At 39.4% G+C, this 19,446-nt stretch overlaps 2 protein-coding genes across 21 annotated transcripts in view; one reads left to right on the top strand and one right to left on the bottom strand.

The window, feature by feature from the left end:
* Positions 1-19,446, top strand: part of LOC308250372 (protocadherin gamma-C4) — a gene marked incomplete at its 5' end in the record, with an annotated part of 563,663 nt that overhangs the window by 495,301 nt on the left and 48,916 nt on the right. Inside the window, one exon of one of the 20 annotated variants that reach the window (XM_080672919.1) lies at positions 914-3,498. The exons of the other annotated variants lie outside the window; for them this stretch is intronic. Coding sequence (XP_080529045.1) covers positions 1,075-3,498 — 2,424 coding nt within the window. Of the gene's footprint in view, positions 1-913; positions 3,499-19,446 lie in introns of those variants that run through there. 20 annotated transcript variants of the gene reach the window in all.
* Positions 6,883-8,477, bottom strand: LOC308250555 (short transmembrane mitochondrial protein 1-like; the record flags this gene model as incomplete). The annotated part of the gene is made up of 2 exons (XM_080673261.1): positions 6,883-7,017; positions 8,397-8,477. 2 exons carry the CDS (start codon positions 8,475-8,477, stop codon positions 6,883-6,885), a joined length of 216 nt encoding a protein of 71 aa, XP_080529387.1.

Raw genomic sequence — 19,446 nt, 5'->3', positions numbered from 1 at the left:
ACAGTGAGAATTTTTCTTATATTTTAATGGGCTTCCAAATGTATTGCTAATAATTATCAGTAATTGGAATTAGGTTTGTTACCCAGAAAAAGGTAAGTGTATATTATTCTTTGGACTACTAATTTTCCTACACATTCTTTTGAAATAGAATGTATTAGTAGATTATAGAGTACTACCCTTATTTCCAGTAAATGCAAGTTGGAATGCTTCGATTTTGTTCTAAAAATGTTAAATGATAATGTGTCTTCTATAAACTTCCAGTGATTTCCATAATGTGTACAATCACATTTCTTATTTTTGGGTTTCTATATTATTGTGAAAGCTTGGTTTTTAAATTTAAATGTTAACACCCTGTTTAAGCAGTTCTTTCATTTAGGCAAATTTAAGAATCTATGAAAATTTTTGCCCCAACTTATAGCTGAGTGAGGAATTTTAAACTATTCTATCATATGATTTCTCAACATGGAAAAGTCCTAGGGAGGTGTCCCATAGTAGGAATGTTGTGGGAGTTATTGGTGATGTCAACGCAGGTGCATTAAAATGAAGGATAAAATTACTGTGTATAGAAATTTCAAGTTCATTTAAAAGCTCATGGGAATATCAGAATATGCCTACAGCTACAGAAAATAATCTTAGGAGAGTGGCCCTGTGTGAAAACATTTTGGGGAAATAAAAAGAAGCTCCCTGAAGTTTCTATTAAAACAAAAAAAAAATGTCGTTTTAATGGGCTCCACTTCCATCCCTATTTGAAGAACAGTAGGTGGAGCTATTTGAGGTCTAAAAACCAAAAATCTTTTCTCCGAGTTCAAGATTGTGCAGTAATTGGTTAGGACTCTGAGCGCCGCTGTTCACCAATCAGGGAGAGAAAAGCAGAGCGATCCTTCCTGCCGCTGTGCACGCGCCTGAAGCACAAAGCACAGACAGAAACTAACCATCTCCTCCTGGACTGTGAGGAAACTGAACTGAGGGGCTCTGGTCCCTCAGCTGCCGGGTTCTAAGGACAGACCTAGCGATCCTGACATCGACATCGGTGGTCAAGGGAAGAACTGGAAATAATTCTCCAGGAAAGTGACAATGATTCCTATGCCACTGCACCAGGACTGCAAAGGGCTGGTCCTGCTGGGAGTTCTCTTGGGGATTCTGTGGGAACCTGGATGCACCCAAATCCATTATTCAGTTCCCGAGGAGCTGGAAAAAGGCTCTAAGGTGGGCAACATCGCCAGGGATCTGGGGCTGGAGGCCCGGGAACTGCAGGAGCGCGGAGTCCGCATCGTCTCCGGAGGTAGGACGCAACTTTTCGCTCTGAATCCCCGTAGCGGCAGCTTGGTCACCGCGGGCAGGATAGACCGGGAGGAGCTCTGTATGGGGGCCATAAAGTGTCAACTAAATCTGGAGATCTTGATGGAGGATAAAGTGAAAATATACGGGGTGGTGGTAGAAGTGAGGGACATTAATGACAATGCCCCCTCCTTCCGGGAAGGTGAATTAGAAATAAAAATGAGCGAAAACGCAGCCACTGGGATGCGGTTCCCCCTTCCCCACGCTTGGGATCCGGATATCGGGAAAAACTCTCTCCAGAGCTACGAGCTCAGTAACAATACTCACTTCTCCCTGGCGGTTCAGAGCGGAGCAGATGGTAACAAGTATCCAGAATTGGTACTGGAGCGCGCCCTGGACCGCGAGGAAAAGGCGGTTCACCACCTGGTTCTCTTGGCCTCCGACAGCGGCGACCCAGTGCGCACTGGCAGCGCGCGCATCCGCGTGACGGTCCTGGATGCGAACGACAACGCCCCAGCGTTCGCGCAGTCCGAGTACCGCGTGAGCGTTCCCGAGAACGCGGCCGTGGGCACCACGCTGCTGCTGGTGAACGCCACCGACCCTGACGAAGGAGCCAATGCGGAAGTGATGTATTCCTTCCGGTATGTGGACAACAAGGCGGCCCAACTTTTCGAGCTGAATTGTAATTTAGGGACAATTTCAACAAAAGGGGAGCTGGACCACGAGGAATCAGGATTCTATGAGATGGAAGTGCAAGCAACGGATAATGCAGGATATTCTGCGGGAGCCAAAGTCTTTATCACAGTTCTGGATGTGAATGACAATGTCCCTGAAGTACTTGTCACCTCTCTCTCCAGCTCCATTATGGAAAACTCTCCGAAAGGGACATTAGTCGCCCTTTTAAATGTAAATGATCAAGACTCTGGGGAAAATGGACAAGTGGTCTGTTTTATCCAAGAGAATCTGCCCTTTAAATTAGAAAAGTCTTATGGAACTTACTATAGTTTAGTGACAGACACACTCCTAGACCGAGAACTGGTCCCTAGCTACAATATCACGGTGACTGCCACTGACAGAGGACGTCCACCCCTGTCCACAAAAACTCACATCTTACTGAATGTCGCAGACACCAACGACAACCCCCCCGCCTTCTCTCATGCCTTCTACACCGCCTATATCTCAGAGAACAACCCCAGAGGAGCCTCTATAGTCTCCGTGACCGCCTACGACCCCGACTATGGAGAGAACGCTCAGGTCACGTACTCTCTGATAGAAGACACTGTCCAGGGAGCTCCCCTGTCCTCTTACATCTCAATTAACTCAGACACTGGAGTCCTGTACGCGCTGTGCTCCTTCGACTATGAGCAGTTCCGAGACCTGCAGCTACAAGTGATGGCACAGGACAGTGGGGACCCTCCATTCAGCAGCAATGTGTCCCTGGGCCTGTTTGTACTGGACCAGAATGACAACACGCCAGAGATCCTATACCCTGCCCTCCCCACTGATGGTTCTACCGGGGTGGAGCTGGCACCCCGCTCCGCAGAGCCCGGCTATCTGGTGACCAAGGTGGTGGCAGTGGACAGAGACTCTGGCCAGAACGCCTGGCTGTCCTACCGCCTGCTGAAGGCCAGCGAGCCAGGGCTCTTCACGGTGGGGCTGCACACGGGCGAAGTGCGCACCGCAAGGGCCCTGCTGGACAGAGACGCGCTCAAGCAGAGCCTGGTGGTGGCTGTTCAGGACCACGGCCAGCCCCCTCTCTCTGCCACAGTCACACTTACTGTGGCCTTGGCTGACAGCATCCCAGATGTCTTGGCAGACCTAAGTAGCTTTGAGTCTCCTGCCAACCCTGAGGACTCTGGCCTTACACTGTACCTAGTGGTGGCCGTGGCCGCAGTCTCTTGTGTCTTCCTTGCCTTTGTCATCGTGCTGCTGGCGCTCAGATTGAGGCGCTGGCACACATTGCGCCTGCTCCAGGCTCCGGGAAACGGGTTTGCAGGCGTGCCCGCTTCCCACTTTGTGGGCGTGGACGGGGTGCAGGCATTCCTGCAGACCTATTCCCATGAGGTCTCCCTCACCGCGGACTCTGGTAAGAGTCACCTGATCTTCCCCCAGCCCAACTACGCGGACACACTCATCAGCCAGGAGAGCTGTGGGAAAAGCGAGCCTCTTTTGCTGTCAGGTGATTCAGTGTTTTCTAGAGATAATCATGCATTAATTCAGGTGAGTCCATATCAAATACTCTTCTCTGAGCTTTGAGCAAAATATCTTATTATAGGTGATGAGTATGTATTGGGAATTTATAAAGCAGGTACTAATGAAGTTATGTATACATGGCAGATACCAATGACAACCCTTCCGCTTTCCCTGAGGCCTTCCCTCACACCTTATAACAAATTTTTATGTACTTGTGTATGTTATATAAAAATTTTGAATCTACTTTATTTTTTAAAATATTTTTATTGATTTCAGAGAGGAAGGGAGAGGTAGAGAGAGACAGAAGCATCAATGATGAGAGAGAATCACTGATCGGCTGCCTCCTGCACACCCCACATTGGGGATTGAGCCTGCAACCTGGACATGTATCCTGACCGGGAATTGAACTGTGACCTTCTGATTCATAGGTCGATGCTCAACCCTGAGCCATGTGGGCCGGGCTGTATCCACTTTATAAAGTACTTGTTAAGAAACTGTCTAGTTTCACTAATTTAATTATCAAACTATAAAATTCTTCCTGCTTTTAATTGGTCTTATTTCCCATTGGCCATGCAAGAGTTTTATATTGAACATTTGATGCCAATTTATCTGTTAAGAACTCAAATTCTTCTCAAGGAGATAAATCTATTTCGATGAAAATGATAAATGATATTTTAAATAAATTTATAAATTGACTGACTTCAACTACACTTTAAATGGCTACAAATTCATAAAGTGCATTTAGTTTCTTCTGAAGTACAATGATTCCTTCTGGTTATTAGAGACACACACATTTATACTTTCTCAGTGTGCTAAGTCATTTCATGGTTTCAAATCATTCTTGAACTTCCAAATATGGTGAAATTATTTCTTACTTAAAACTTTCTCACTTAAATATGCAAATGCATAAGTGTTCTCATGAGGAAAAACTGATGAGATGGGTTTTTCACCCCCATTATAGATTTCGGGAATATAATGTCTGTATGTGTTTCCAATTTAGATATTTCTTTTGCCCATTTTATCCACACTGATTATTTTAATGATGACTTTGTGGAACACTGAGAGTTAACAAATTGTGTTTTGAGCACATTTTTTGGCACTTTGTTGGATTTGCAGTAATTCTCTTTTCTTATGTTAAATTTCCCACAACGTTCACACTCACGGAATATTTTCTGGGACGTCCACAGATTCTAAATGTTTCCTGAAAAAAAACACACACAAATATATCCTTATTGTAGAATGTTGAACAGAAATTGAATGCTAACGTACATTATTCATGAGAAAACATTTCTGGAACCTGTGAGAAGCCTGGTTTCTTTTGGTTATTCTGGTATAAAGTAGGGAATAACATCCTTATTGTTTTCTTTCTTTATTTGTTGCCTATCTACTTTCAAAAATACAATAGTTAATTAAACCCTAGACTTATAAAAGAGATTGAAAAACATTTAGAGAACGAAAGAAAATCAAATGGCCCTAGAATGAGACTGTTACTAAGATTCACATACAACTTTATGCTTCTTGACAACCAAGACAAAAAAAATATCCAGAAATACAGTGTGGTTCTATTTGTGTCTGATTTTTTTAAAGGAAGTTTTGAGTATACCTAAATATGCAAACTTTGTGTAAACATTAACTTACAAATGGAATTTAAATAGTTTTCTAAGTAATTTTGAGGGGAATAGAGGGCAATGTCACTCCTGTAGTTTTGTAAAAGCTATAGAAATGTTTATCACAGTGCCAGTTTTCATATGGTGGTCAATTCTGAAGGAAAGATGGAGCACACAACAGAAATTATTTGGGAGGTTAACCTAGTATTGTCCAAATATGCTGACTTCTGTTCATTTTACCCAATTTAGTGATAATCCTTAAGAGTAAGAGCAATGATAAATCATGACCCATAGACTATATCTCAAGTATCAGTAATCTTAACTATGCTTCCAGTTTGAGCTAAACAGGCTTCATTAAATGGTTGTTGAGTGAATGAATGAACAAATGTATGCGCTCTAGGGATTACCTGATATCAGTATTCTAAAATGTAGTCTGATGGAAAAATAGCAGCTTTGCAATGAGGTAACTCCTAACGGTATCACCTTTGACAAGTTATTTAATCTCTTTCAGCTTCAGCATAATGGGGATTGCAATATATAATTTGTAAAACTGTGGTGAGGATTAATGATAACATATCACTGGTTCATAATATGCTTCATACGTAATATGTGCTTAATTAGCAGTAGCCATTTTTTTACATTGTTAATAAAAGGAGTCATGCTTTTAATGTAAGCACACTTAACATTCTGTTGGGAAAAGTAATAATGATGTGTGTGCTTCTCCACATGGTACAAAGGGATAACCTATGGGTGGAAGTAAAACTGTTCTAAAATTGTTATGAAAGCTAATTTAAAAATCTTAAGTGCCTAGCAACATTCTTGATTGAGAAGCCCCTGTTTGTGGTCATAAAAGACAGGGAAAATATCTTATTGGATGGGACAATTTTATGAGTGTTAATTTTTGTCTATCTGAACCATAGTGTAACCTAAACATGGAACCTATTATTCAAATGGTCGATTTACCCCACTAGGATTGCTAGGATGATTTAACTGGAAAATGGATTAGCAACCCTGAAAGTTGGAGTTGATTTTATTTGGACTGTGTGAGTTTAAGCTAATGGCTATGCAAAATATTAATCCTAGCTTTAGGATATTTGTTGATAATTTCTCTGGTTCCAGCAATGAAATTATATCAAAGAATAGAGGATGAGTTTTCTGTATACCAAATGGGAAGAGCTCTGGTACAGAAAATGTGAAGAAATTGTCATCAGATAGACCATAGAGTAAAATAAAATAATTTATCTATATGCAAAAGGAATCAGTACCTCCAAACTTTCACTTAGAGAAGTCATTAAAAGATCTACTCTAGCATGGCCCATGTGGCTCAGTGGTTGAATGTCTACTTATAAACCAGGAGGACATGGTTCAATTCTGGTCAGGGCACATGCCTGGGTTTCAGGCTCGATCTCTGGAGGGGGTCATGCAGGAGGAAGCTGATCGATGATTCTCTCTCATCATTGATGTTTCTCTCCCTCTCCCTTCCTCTTTGAAATCAATAAAAATATTTTTAAAAAGATCTACTCTGTATAATATTGAGGACAATATTCATTTATCTTTTTTTTTAAGGTCATGTTTACTAATATAGCACCATAATTCCAGTCTTAGGACCTTCCAAGGTGCTAGAAGGAGGAAGGGAAGAGGTGAGGATGTTGGGAAAGTAAGCACAGTTCTTAACTCGTGGCCCCATTTGTGCTCGAAGCAAAGGCTGAGACTGAGCAGAAGACAGAAACTTTGGTTCTGATGTAAAGGAGGCCCTGGAGAAGAGTAGAATCAGGATTTCCTGGAGCCAGTGCTGGAGTTGGCCTCATGAACTAGGGGGTTTCTTCTTGGCATCCATGTCCTTTTTAATTTCTTCAAGTTTTTTAGCCAGGTTTGGCATGTCATAATTTTGGGCCAGACACATTCCAACCAGGTTGCCAAAAGTAAATCCAACCAGGAACTGGAGCGTGATGTCAGCGAAGACGGCACGATGGGTGGTGGTACTAATAGCTCTGTGGGCCTATCTTTAAGTCTTAAGCATTTCACACAGTGGTTTACACACCTTCTTAATACTCAATAAAAGGCTTGAGTTCAATGATTAGAAAGTGGTCTCTGGGGAAAAAATTGTACTATAATACCAATTATTTTACACGTGCTTTCCCTCTATATTGAACTCCTAATAAGCTCTCTGACCTATCTGTACAAAGCTAAAGAACTGGGGATTTGTCAAAATTTTCAAGTCCATGAGATTTCCATATGGTGACACTTCTTAGAAGCTTTCTATAAGTTTGCAACTGAAGATTCGGCCAATAGTTTATCCTGAGACTGTGTTATATGAAAAAAAGATACCCCCACCCTCCCATCCCCAAAATAAAATAAAATAAAAAGAGAGACTCAGCCTAAAAATATTCTTAAACATCAGGAGGACATAAAAAGAAGTCATTGCTTTGACTTCATATACTGGAGTTACTGAGGATATAAATTCCCAGGAATACTTAATCACACGAATAAGACTGTACTACTGCCTTTCAACTTGCAAGTTCCAGTGAGAAACATCTGTTTCTCATTGCTCTCAACTCTTCAGAACCTCAACCTCTGATTTCTTCAGGCTACAATTCTAGAGTAGGGACTCAGAGCACTGCTATCAGCCAATGTGAAAACAATGATAAATGAGGAGTTTCCATAAGGTTTCTACTGGATGACTTTCCTAATCAGAACTTGCCAAAGATTTGGGGCTTAATGTCCAAGGCTTACCCACTCAGAAGCTATGGGTTAATTAAGAAAATGGATACTTCACTCCAAGTGAAGAAAATGAAGACTTACTTGTGAGTAACAAGATGGACCTGGAGTGAATATGACGACATGCTAGAGTTTGTATCATATGTTTAGAAACAGTAGTTGAAAATCCTTTAATTATTTTTCACATTAATATAAATATTCAATATGTAAATGATAATACCCCCTGGTTCAGCAGAAGTGTTTTTAGTTATATATGTGAGTTGACCCAGCCTGGAGCAAAATTCGCAGTAGAATCTACAGAAGATCCTGATGTTGGAAGCAATTCCTTTAAAAATTACCGCCTTAGCAGCAACTCTATATTTGTCTTCAACTAAAAGAAAACAACAATAGAAACAAACACACTGAACTTGTGTTAAAGAAGCTACTAGACCTGGAAAAGCAAAGCTCACATCACTTCGCCCTGCAGTGTTGGATGATGAGGATTACCTGGAAGCAACACAACTACAACACCCCCACCCCTCATTTTAGCCAGAATGTACACAGGGTCAGTCTTTGAGAAGCCATTTCCCAGCATCCAGGGTGAGGGTGAGGGCCACTGACCTGGACGAGGGCCTCAAAGTGAAAATCAGTTATGTCTTTGCAGCCCAGAGTACCCATATCCAGTTTGGCTTTGATCACCATAGCGGAGGAATAAACACTTTAAGTACATTGGACAATGAAGAGATTAAAAAATATTCCATGGTTTCAGAAGCAAAGAGCAGAGGGGAACTAGTTGTCCATTGTAGTTGAGATCAAAATTCTAGATGATAATGACAAAGTCCCAGAGGTGATTTTTACTTCTATTTCCACAGTGATTCCTAAAGATTCTGCACCTTAGCCAGTAATTGCTCTGTTTAAAACACAGGATCCAGATTTGGGAGAAAAGGGGGAGATACAAGAAAATGCACCTTTCAGAATTTAATCTTCCATGAATAATTACTATAAGCTTGTAACAGATGGGGCCCTGGACCTGGAGTAAACCCTGGAGTACAATGTCACCGTCATGACCACTAACAGAAGCAAGCTACCCCTCTCCTCCAGTAGAAGCATCACCCTACACATTGGTGACATCAACAACAATGTGCCAGTTTTCCACCAGGCTGCCTATGTGGTCCATGTGGTTGAGAACAACCCTCCTGGTGCCTCCATTGCCTAATTCTGCACCTCAGATCCCAACATGGGACCCACCGGCCATATCTCCTACTCCACTGTGGCTAATTCAAATGCTTTAAGTGAATTTGACCTAGCAGAATGCTGAATATGGACTGTTTCTTGTAATCAGGTGATCATACAATGGATCCAAATAATGTTAGCATAGCTTTTCACTGAACTTGCAGTTTACAAACACTTCAAAAATTATGGAATAACATTCACATATAAAATTACCCTTTATATGTCACTGTCAGTGATTTAGAAGCTTGAAGTCTAAACTATAACAACAAAAAAAGAAAAGGAAAGAGTAACATTTGGAAAGTGAAATTAGTTAAAATGAATAATATGGAAACTGAAAAGAGTGGAAGGAGAATTACTGGTAAGACAAGAGAAAGATAATATTAGTAGTAAGATGCATAAAAGTGTGTCTGATTGATTAGTCATAGTAGTGTTCCATATTGTTGTCCAAGTATGCTATGTCATTTTTATTATAAATGCTACCTGGATGTTGGTCTCTAAAAGGAATTCAGCAAATCAGATAATTGGGCATCTCCAATGTGGATTCTGATGCTCACCTAAAGATTTTGCTAAAGCTTGGAAACCAAGAATAGGCAAGCATCTCCACCAATATGTGTCACTTGCATGTATTGGATTTATCTTGTGTAATACTTGCTCAGCAGTATTTTAGAGGGAGCAGTGAATATTCCTGGTGAGCAAAAGGCACGTATTTGACAACTATTGACTCTTCTGTTTACCTTATTTAAAATTGACTTTTACATGTGGTATGAGGTAGCAATTCAATAAGCTAAGGGTTGAGGTTCTATTTTTCCTCTGGGAAACTTAATTGCTGGTGTAACTTGATGCCTATTTCCTTTATCTCATTTTCCCCATCTAGCTTAAATAGATAACAGATGATTACCCTGAATGTAAATTAGAAGCATTGCCTATTTTCCAAACTTGACTCTTGTGAAAATAAATGCATAGACCTTTATAAACTCAAGGAGAATTTTTATGGAGAGTCGACAGTACTTTTATAAAGTTGACACGTTTTTCATGGACAGTAATCTCACTGACATTTCCCAGTGTGGAGTGACACTAGTGAATTTGTGATTCAGCTATTGATTCCAATTTCCATTTGTGGCTAACGATCCCAAATGTCAAGGCTCTCGCGTCATAGGAAAGAAAGCATCATCCAAAGAGAGGCTTCCGCAATAATGGGACAGTATGGACTTCTGTGTGCTCTACCCCAAATGGATGCCCAGTTTTTGCAGCAGCATTTGTCAAAAACATTTTCCTTTCCCTATTGAATAGCTTTGTTAAACTTGTTGAAAATCATTTGATTGAGCCCTAGCTGATTTGGCTCAGTGGATAGAGCATAGGTCTGTGGACAGAAGTGTCCCGGGTTCGATTCCAGTCAAGGGCACATGCCCGGGTTGTGGGCTCTACCCCAGTAGGGGTCGTGCAGGAGGCAGCTAATCAATGATTCTCTCTCATCATTAATGTTTCTATCTCTCCCTCTCCCTTCCTCTCTGAAATCAATAAAAATATTTTGAAAAGAAAATCATTTGCTATATGTGGGTCTATTTCTAGACTCTCTATCATGTGCCATTGATCTATTTGTCTATCCTCTTGTCTTGACTATTGTAGTTTTATAGTAAGCCTTGAAGTCAGGTAGGTAAGTCTTCCAACTTTCTTCTTTTTCAACATTGTTTTGACTATTCTTGGTTCTTTGTCTTTCCAAATAAGTTAAAATAATCTTGTCACTTTCCAGAGGGGAAAAGCCTGCAATGATTTTGAACGAGGTTGCCCTGAATCTATTCATTCATTAGGGGAGGGATCATCCTAACAATACTGAAACATCCAATCCATGAGAGTAGTATATATTTCCAGTTACTTAGGTCTTCTTTAACTTCTCTCAACAATGTTTTATCGTTTTCAGTGTAGATATCTTGAATATCTTTCATTAACTTATTCCTACATATCTGATGGTTTTGAATATTACTGTAATTGCATTTTTGTTTTATTTTCTGATTGCTCATTACTAGTTTACAGAAAAAGTAATATATTTTTTTATATTCCATATGCTTTTGAAGAACAAGAGGTACAGGGTGCTCTATTCTTATGCTGTATGAGACCGTCACGTGAGAGGAGATAGCATAAACTTAAACCACCTCTGCATAAGTCCAGGCTCCCATTCTCTGCAGTGTATAGGTTCAAAGAGCCCACTCAAAAACAAGAGCCTGCCCCAAGTCTAGTAGTGAGTGGTTCTTCCATGAATTTATTAACTGCTCACTTTATGTAAGGCACTGTCTTAGGTGCCAAGGGTGCAGCAATGAACAATGCTGGTATGATTCCTGCCTTAATGGGCCCCCATTCTAAGATATGGCCTTTTGCAAGTCTGATAAATGCCACCACAGAGAAAAACAAGGATGCTAGGAGAGTTTGTAATAGGGAGGCCTACCACAGTCCAAAGAGTTGGAGAAGGCTTCTTTCAGGAAGAGATATTTAGAGTGAGATCTAAAGGATGGATGAGTAGAAGTTAGCTAGGTAACAAGGAGATTAAAGAAGAAAATATCAGGCAGAGGGAATAGCATGTGTAAAGGTCCTAAAAAATGAAAAGGTGATCAACTGAAAAGGGCTGGGGAGGCTAGAAATGGAAAATAAGTAGAGCCTTGTAAACTATATGAAATATCCTGGATTTTATTCTAAGTACGCTTGTACTTAGAAGCTATTGAAAGGCAAAATATGATTTGAATTTTTAAAACATTACCCTGGCTGCTGTTAGGTGACTTGATTTATGAGGGTTATAAGTGGAAGCAGGGAGAACAGATGGGAGACTATGGCAACATTCCTGGTAAGAAACAGATTTGGAACGGATTAAAAGGAAAGCAGTGAATATAGAAATAAATGGATGGATTGGAGAAATAGATTCAACAAGACAATAATGGAATGGCTGGAATGTAAACTCCATGAGGGCAGGGACTATTTTGGTTATTATAGTCACCAGTGTCTGGCAAGATCATTGCCTGGCAAGTGGCAAATCCTCAATAAAATACCATTGACTGAATAAATACAGTTGATGAAAGAGAGGAGGGATTGAGTCATTTCCAGGTTTCTGAATTGAGGAACTGGATGGACAAAGGTACCATTTCATAAAATGTGGAAGACTAGTGAAGGGTAGATTTCAGAGACATCAAGAGTTGAGCTGTGAACATATTAAGTCTGAGATCCTGAGAAACATCCAAATGCAGATATTAAGGGTGCCGTTGGATATATGGTTAGCATTCTTTTACTCTGATTTCTTCCATTGTGAAAATCCCTTCAGATGGGTAGATCCTTACCAGGCTGAGCATGATAAGATTCCTGATAGCTCTGCACTGGTATGTTTTGGGGCTCATGGCAGAGCTACCCATGTTTTATTTTTCTTCCTGATCTCTTTTTCGCTATTAAAAACATCCAACCTGTCTGGTGTGGCTCAGTGGCTGAGCATCAACCTATGCACCATGGGGTCAAGGTTCGATTCCCCGGTCAGGGCACATGCCAGGGTGATGGGCTTGGTCCCCAGTGTGGGGTGTGCAGGAGGCAGCCAATCAATGATTCTTTCTCATCATTGATGTTTCTATCCCTCTCTTACCCTCTCTGAAATCAGTAAAAACATATTTTTAAAAAATAAAACACATCCAGCACCCGCAGAATCTCACTGTTTCTAATTCACGCTCACCACACTCTTCAGACTTGTCCTGGTGCCCAGTTCTTTTCTGCCTCTGGAATTCTGTTTGGGTTAAAACTTATCAGGCATTTTAATTTGTTGTTATTTATTTTTCTTTTACTTGTTTGTATGTTTTCCATGGAAATATTTAAGCTCAGTTTTTCTTCACCATCCGTTTTTGGCTTACAAACAATAACATTTTAGATAAGAAATGTTTAGGATAAAACATGCATAGCAATAATAATAAAATTGTTGGAAGATTGTATACCAATACACACCTTAAACATTTTATAGAATCCTCAGTAACCATATTAAAAAGATACTACTGTTTGTTCTATGACTTTCATCTGATATATATTTGTTTCTTCATCAATGTTGAATATAAACTCCTTGATGGCCAAAATTTATTTTTTTTCATGCTATATTTTAAGGCCTGGAACAGTGCTTGATATTGTTAAGCTCTAAATACTTATTGAATTAATTAACACAGTAATTAAGGATTAATTATTAAGCACTTTAAGTTTAAACCAGTAGTGTGGTAGAACTTCTACCATACCTACCAAATGATGGCAGAACTTCTTTTCCTTTAGGGGGGAAAGAAATTTTCCATATTTTGATAGAGAGGTGGATAATATAGATGCATATATTTGCCAAAACACATTGAGTTCACTATATGTAAACAATACTGCAATTTAAAAAAATAAAACATCAGATTCCCTCTATAGCCTCATCTTGCCTCCAGACTCATCCCCAAGAAGTCACTAGTTAATATCTGATTATTACAAGCATTTTTGTATATATAAAGGTATGTGTTTTTTTGTACAATAGGGATCATTTTATAGTATATACAGGATGTCCCTCAAAATGTATACACACTTTAATAGCTGATAGCTCAGTTTTGAAAATGAAATGTATTGTAATAAACACTGCCTTTATAATTATTCAAAGTATGTGTCTGCATTTTTTGGGACACCTCATATATTGTTCTGCAATTTGCTTTTCCCAGTTAATAATACCTTAGGGACATCTTTTCATTTGCGTCTTTATAGATCTGCCATCTACTTCAATCTTAGTAATTTCCTTTATTTACTTTAGGATAGGAAACACATTTACATGATTTGAAAATCAAAACAATATAATAAATATATATTATCTCATTCCCATTCCTATCCAACTCCTATTCCACCTCTGTTTCCTTCTGCCTCCTATGTAAACATTTTATTAATTTCTTAAGTATCCTTTCAGCATTTCTTTATGCAAATATGGTCAAATATAGATATACATTTTTATTTCCCCACTTTTTTTACAAAAAAGATAACATACTATACACTGTCCTATATCTTGCTTTCTTCACTCTACAATATATACTTTAAAAACATTTCCATTGTAATACATAAGAAAGCTATTTTTTTAAAAAAATATATATTTTATTGATTTTTTTACAGAGAGGAAGAGAGAGGGATAGAGAGTTAGAAACATCGATAAGATAGAAACATCAATCAGCTGCTTCCTGCACACCTCCCACTGGGGATGTGCCGCAACCGAGGTACATGCCCCTGACGGGAATCGAACCTGGGACCTTTCAGTCCGCAGGCGGACGCTCTATCCACTGAACCAAACCGGTCAGGGCAAGAAAGAAAGCTATTTTTTAAAAAGCCATTTAGAATTCCAATGTGATATTAATCAGTCTCCCGATTAGTAAATTGATACTTGGATTGTTTCCAATCATTGATTATTACCATCAAATGCATTCAATAGCTTTGTACCTGCATTATTTTACACATATGCAGTATATATGTGGGATGAATTCCCAGAAGTGAAATTGCTGAGTCAAAGAGTAAACAGTTTTGTAATTTTGATAGGTGGTCTCACAGCAAGTTCTCTTTTTAACTTTCCTTTTTGAAAATATTTAAAATTTATAGAAGGGTTGCAAGAATTGTGCAAAGAACTATATATCCTTCACCCAGATACACCTATTGTTAATATTTTGTATTTTGCTATATTTCCTTTATCATCCCTCTTTTTCATTCTCTTTATCATTTTCATATATATTTGTGTGTTTACACATGTGTATAAGTATTTATGTGTGTGTACACACATGTTAATTTTTAGGAACCACTAGAGGCCCAGTGCACAAAATTCGTGCACTGGAGGTGGTGGGGGGGATCCCTCAGCCTGGCCTCTGCCCTCTCACAGTTCAGGGGATGTTCACTGGCCGACTTAGGGAGCGGGCCTAAGCCAGCAGGCGGACATCCCTCTCACAATCCAGGACCCCTCGCTCCTTACCGTCCACCTGCTTGCTGCTCCCTACCACTCTGCTCGCTGCTCCTTAGTGCTGCCAGAGGCTCCTACCACCGCCACTGCACTCGCCAGCTGTGAACCCAGCTTCTGGCTGAGTGGAGCTCCCCCTGTGGGAGTGCACTGACCACCAGGGGCAGCTCCTGCATTGAGCATCTGCCCCCTGGTGGTCAGTTCATAGTGACCAGTCATTCCACTGTTTGGTCTATTTGCATATTAGGGTTTTATTATATAGGATTTGAGAGTAAGTTGTATGCATGACGTCTCTAATCCTAAACACTTTATTGTGAATATCTTAAGAACAAGGATATTCTTTCAAGTCCAGGATCATACATTGTATTTAGTTGTCATGTCTCTTTAGGTAACTTTAATATAAAACAGTTCTTCAGCCTTGCTTTGTCTTTTATGAAACTGATATTTTTTAAAGACTATAAGCCATTTATTTTTCAGGATGCCCTTAATTCTGGTTTGTTTTATGCTTCTTTGTGATTATATTTAAACTAGGCATTTTTAGTAACATATAAATTACCCATTATTGTGTAACAAATTACCCTAAAACTTAGTGGCTTAAAACAACAATCATCTCATTTGTTTTGTGAGTCAGGAATCTGGATGCCTCTGCCTCAAACTTTCTCACAAGGCTGTAATCAAGGTGTCAGCTAGGGCTGTTGTCTTATCTGAAGGCTCGAGTGAGGGAGGAGCTACTTCTAATCTCTCTTACATAGTTATTGGTGAGATTCAGTTCCTTGTGGTTGTTGAAATGAGGGCCCTAGTTTATTTTTTTTTTAAATAATTTTTTTATTGATTTCAGAGAGGAAGGGAGAGGGAGAGAGAGATAGAAACATCAATGATGAGAAAGAATCATTGATCGGCTGCCTCGTGCATGCTCTGTACTGGAGATGGTGAGTCTGCAACCTGGGTATGTGCCCTGACCGAGAATCAAACTGTAACCTCCTGGTTCATAGGTCGACACTCAACCACTGAGCCCCACTGGCTGGGCAGGGCTCTAATTTCTTGCCGGCTGTTAGCTGAAGACCTATCTCAGTTCTTTGCCATGTGGAGCTCTCCACAGCAGCTCAAAATATAACATCTGGCTTCTATCAGAGAAAGTAAGGGAGAGAGCCAGAGAGGAAAAACAAGATAGAAGCCACACATTTTTGTAAACATAATTTAGAAAGTGATATATCGTTACTTTTGCTATATTCAGTTCTACTTGACTCAGCCCATCCTCAAGGGGGGATGATTTTCTAACTCCATTTATAACCATTTCTTCTACATTTATTAGTTGGCATTATACTGTAAGGGAGAGCTTTCTCTTATTTTTTATACATTCATTTGTGGCTCATGTATGTTTTTTTTTCTCCAATGAATTATATTTCATTATTGCCAGTATTGGTTTTCATGCCAAATTATTCTAGATATATACTTTTTCTTTTAGATTTAAATTAATTTTATACCAAACTGGTTTTGCCAGTAAGAACCTCTTTAAGCTGGTTCCTGTGTCTTTTTGTTATATCTCTATCATTTTCTTGAGCACTTTATTACTTTCTTACACATTCCCTGCGCCAGTCATGAAATGAACCATTTACCCATAAACCCTGCTCCTTTTCAGTAGGGAATAGTATTTAGAAACTAAGCTCTGGGTGCTATATGTATGCATGGCTAACGGCTGTCACTATATGTAGGCCTTTTCAGCAGACAGAGCTGGGGAACACACACACAAACGCATACCATCTGCATCTATACACTCACACCTTCAAAAGCATGGATTCACATTAAAACCTCCAATTCAGTTTCTTCCTAACCTCTCCCCTTTCCATCTTTGTATTTTCCTTTCTAGCAGTGAGGACTCTAGCTTCCAACGTTATGAATATATTTACTTAGTCCTAAAATACACAGAAAGTAGTTTCAGAATTGCTAGACCCATACCAAGGTGATTTCAAGATTTGCTTGCAATTATCTCTTAAACTGAGTGTATATAGTTTAAGCGCTTTGTTCAAAGTTATTTGCAGTATTATGTTATCATTTGAGGTTCTTAGTTTCTATTATATGTGATTTTAGAGTTTTTCTACACTCTAAAATTGATTAGAGTTTTTTTTTTTTTTTTTTTTTTTTTTGTTGCTGATGTAGGCTATAGTGCTTTTGTTTTGTTTTTTGTTTTTTTGTTTTTTTTTGTTTTTTTTTGTTCTTCAAATTTTTATTAAGGTATTATATGTGTACATATCTTACCATTGCCCCCCACCCTTACCCCACTCCCATACATGCCCTCACCCCCCAATGTTTTGCATCCGTTGGTTACTCTTATATACATGCATATAAGTCCTTCAGTTGATCTCTTATTTCCCCCACCTCTCCCTAACCTTACCACTGTAATTTGACAGTCTGTTTGATGCTTTACTGCCTCTGTAACTATCTTTTTGTTCATCAGTTTATAATGTTTTTCATTATCCCCAAATGAGTGGGATCATGTGGTATTTTTCTTTCATTGACTGGCTTATTTCACTTAGCATAATGTTCTCTAATTCCATCCAAGTGCCTACAAATGGTAGTAATTCCTTCTTTTTTACGGCAGCATAGTATTCCATTGTGTAGATGTACCATAGTTTTCTGATCCAGTCATCTGCTGATGGGCACCTAGGCTGTTTCCAAATCTTAGCTATTGTAAATTGTGCTGCTATGAACATAGGGGTGCATATATCCTTTCTGATTGGTGTTTCTGGTTTCTTAGGATATATTCCTAGGAGTGGGATTACTGGGTCAAATGGGAGTTCCATTTTCAGTTTTTTGAGGAAACTCCATACTGTTCTCCACAGTGGCTGCACCAGTCTGCATTCCCACCAGCAGTGCACGAGGGTTCCTTTTTCTCCGCATCCTCGCCAACACTTGTCGTTTGTTGATTTGTGGGCGATCTGGCTGCGACATCTGTCACCCCATTGATCGCCAGGGTTGATTCGGCTGATCTGGCTGGCTAGGCGGGTGTCCCCCTCCTCCCTCACCGATCCATGTGCGTCCCTCCCGAAGCTGCGCGCTCGGTCGAAGAGGACGACCTTCCCCCCAGAGGAGAGGACCGGTCTTCGGTCAAGGGTATACGAGTAGCTGCGCTCCCCTGCTAGAACCTCCAAACAAGCTCTCAAGGTCCTGATTAGAGTTTTGATTAGTATTCTTTCTTGAATATATAAAACATTAACATAATTAAAGTCAAAAAATCTTTTAAAGTATATTCACAAAACTGTCACTCCTTCCCTACCTCTTCTGCCTTATTCATAGCACCCACTGTAGATAACCTATTTCATTACTTTCTGGTTTATCCTCCTTGTGTTTCTTTTTTGCAAGAAAAAGTCACATATATTTATATATTCTTATTTCTTCTTCTTTCTTACAAAAGGTAACAGACTATCCAAGCAGTTCTGGCTTTGAATAGTTATGGTATATACAAATTTCAGTTAGCACAGTTTAAATAATACTAGTCTCCTAAAAATAGTTCAAACTTTAGTTATTGTGGTATATGAACTGACCAATGGCAAAAAGTGCAGATTTCATTGTTACCCCTTCAGTCCACAGATCACTTTGCAAATAAAGGTGTTCAACAAATCACAGGGCTTCTTTCAGTCTGTTAGTGTTTTCAGTCTGCATCTGGTACTAAGTCCATGCACAGATAGAAGAGCATGTAGTTATATTGACTCCTTGTCTCCCAGTGATAAACCCACATGAGATTTTATAAAAATGTATAGGGGGTTTGACCAACAAAGAAGGAAGTGCAGTCAAGAAACAAAAGTGATAATGCTGCCAGTGAAATTTGAATTAAACGTAAGTGGAGTTACCGAAGTAAAAGTTGACTATGGAATGTTGACGCTGCAGCCTTTGCGAGTCTCTAGCCATGCAGCCAAAGGAGCTTAGTAGAGGTGAGCTTAATAATGTGGGTGAGGAAGTGGTTGTGATGAAAAGGATGAAGATATCATAGGAAAAAATGGCACCACCAAAATGCACGAAATTGTAACTCAGAAACGTTTCATGCCATTGGAAGTTGATCCAAGCTTAGAAAGGAGTATGGCAATTGCCAAGGCATAGGAAGAATGCTTGTTCCATATTGTAAATTATAGGATGAGAAGAAGCTAAATCTTCTTCTTAATACGTTTCTTACAAAGAAATAAAACCCCTTAATTCTCAGGGGTTCTAATATTTTAGGTTATAATGTACTAAATAAATATTTTATTATTTTTTACTTCCCTATAAGAGAGATTTTAATGTTTTCATAAAAATTTTTAAAGGTCATGCAACAATCATAATTTCCCCCATCAGTTAAGATCACTTTACAATTTCAGCTTGCACAATCATATTTACAGTCCTGCACTACCATGAAAAGAGAGGAATGCCTATATGTAGTCTTTTGCACTTTGCTTTTTTAAAAAAATTAATCAGTTTTATTGCAGTATAATTTATATATAATAAAAT

Source organism: Plecotus auritus (assembly GCF_963455305.1).
Source record: "Plecotus auritus genome assembly, chromosome: 6".
Classification (NCBI taxonomy): Eukaryota; Metazoa; Chordata; class Mammalia; order Chiroptera; family Vespertilionidae; genus Plecotus; species Plecotus auritus.
The sequence above is the reverse complement of the archived record's forward strand: the minus strand, read 5'-3'. Positions and strand labels throughout refer to the sequence as shown.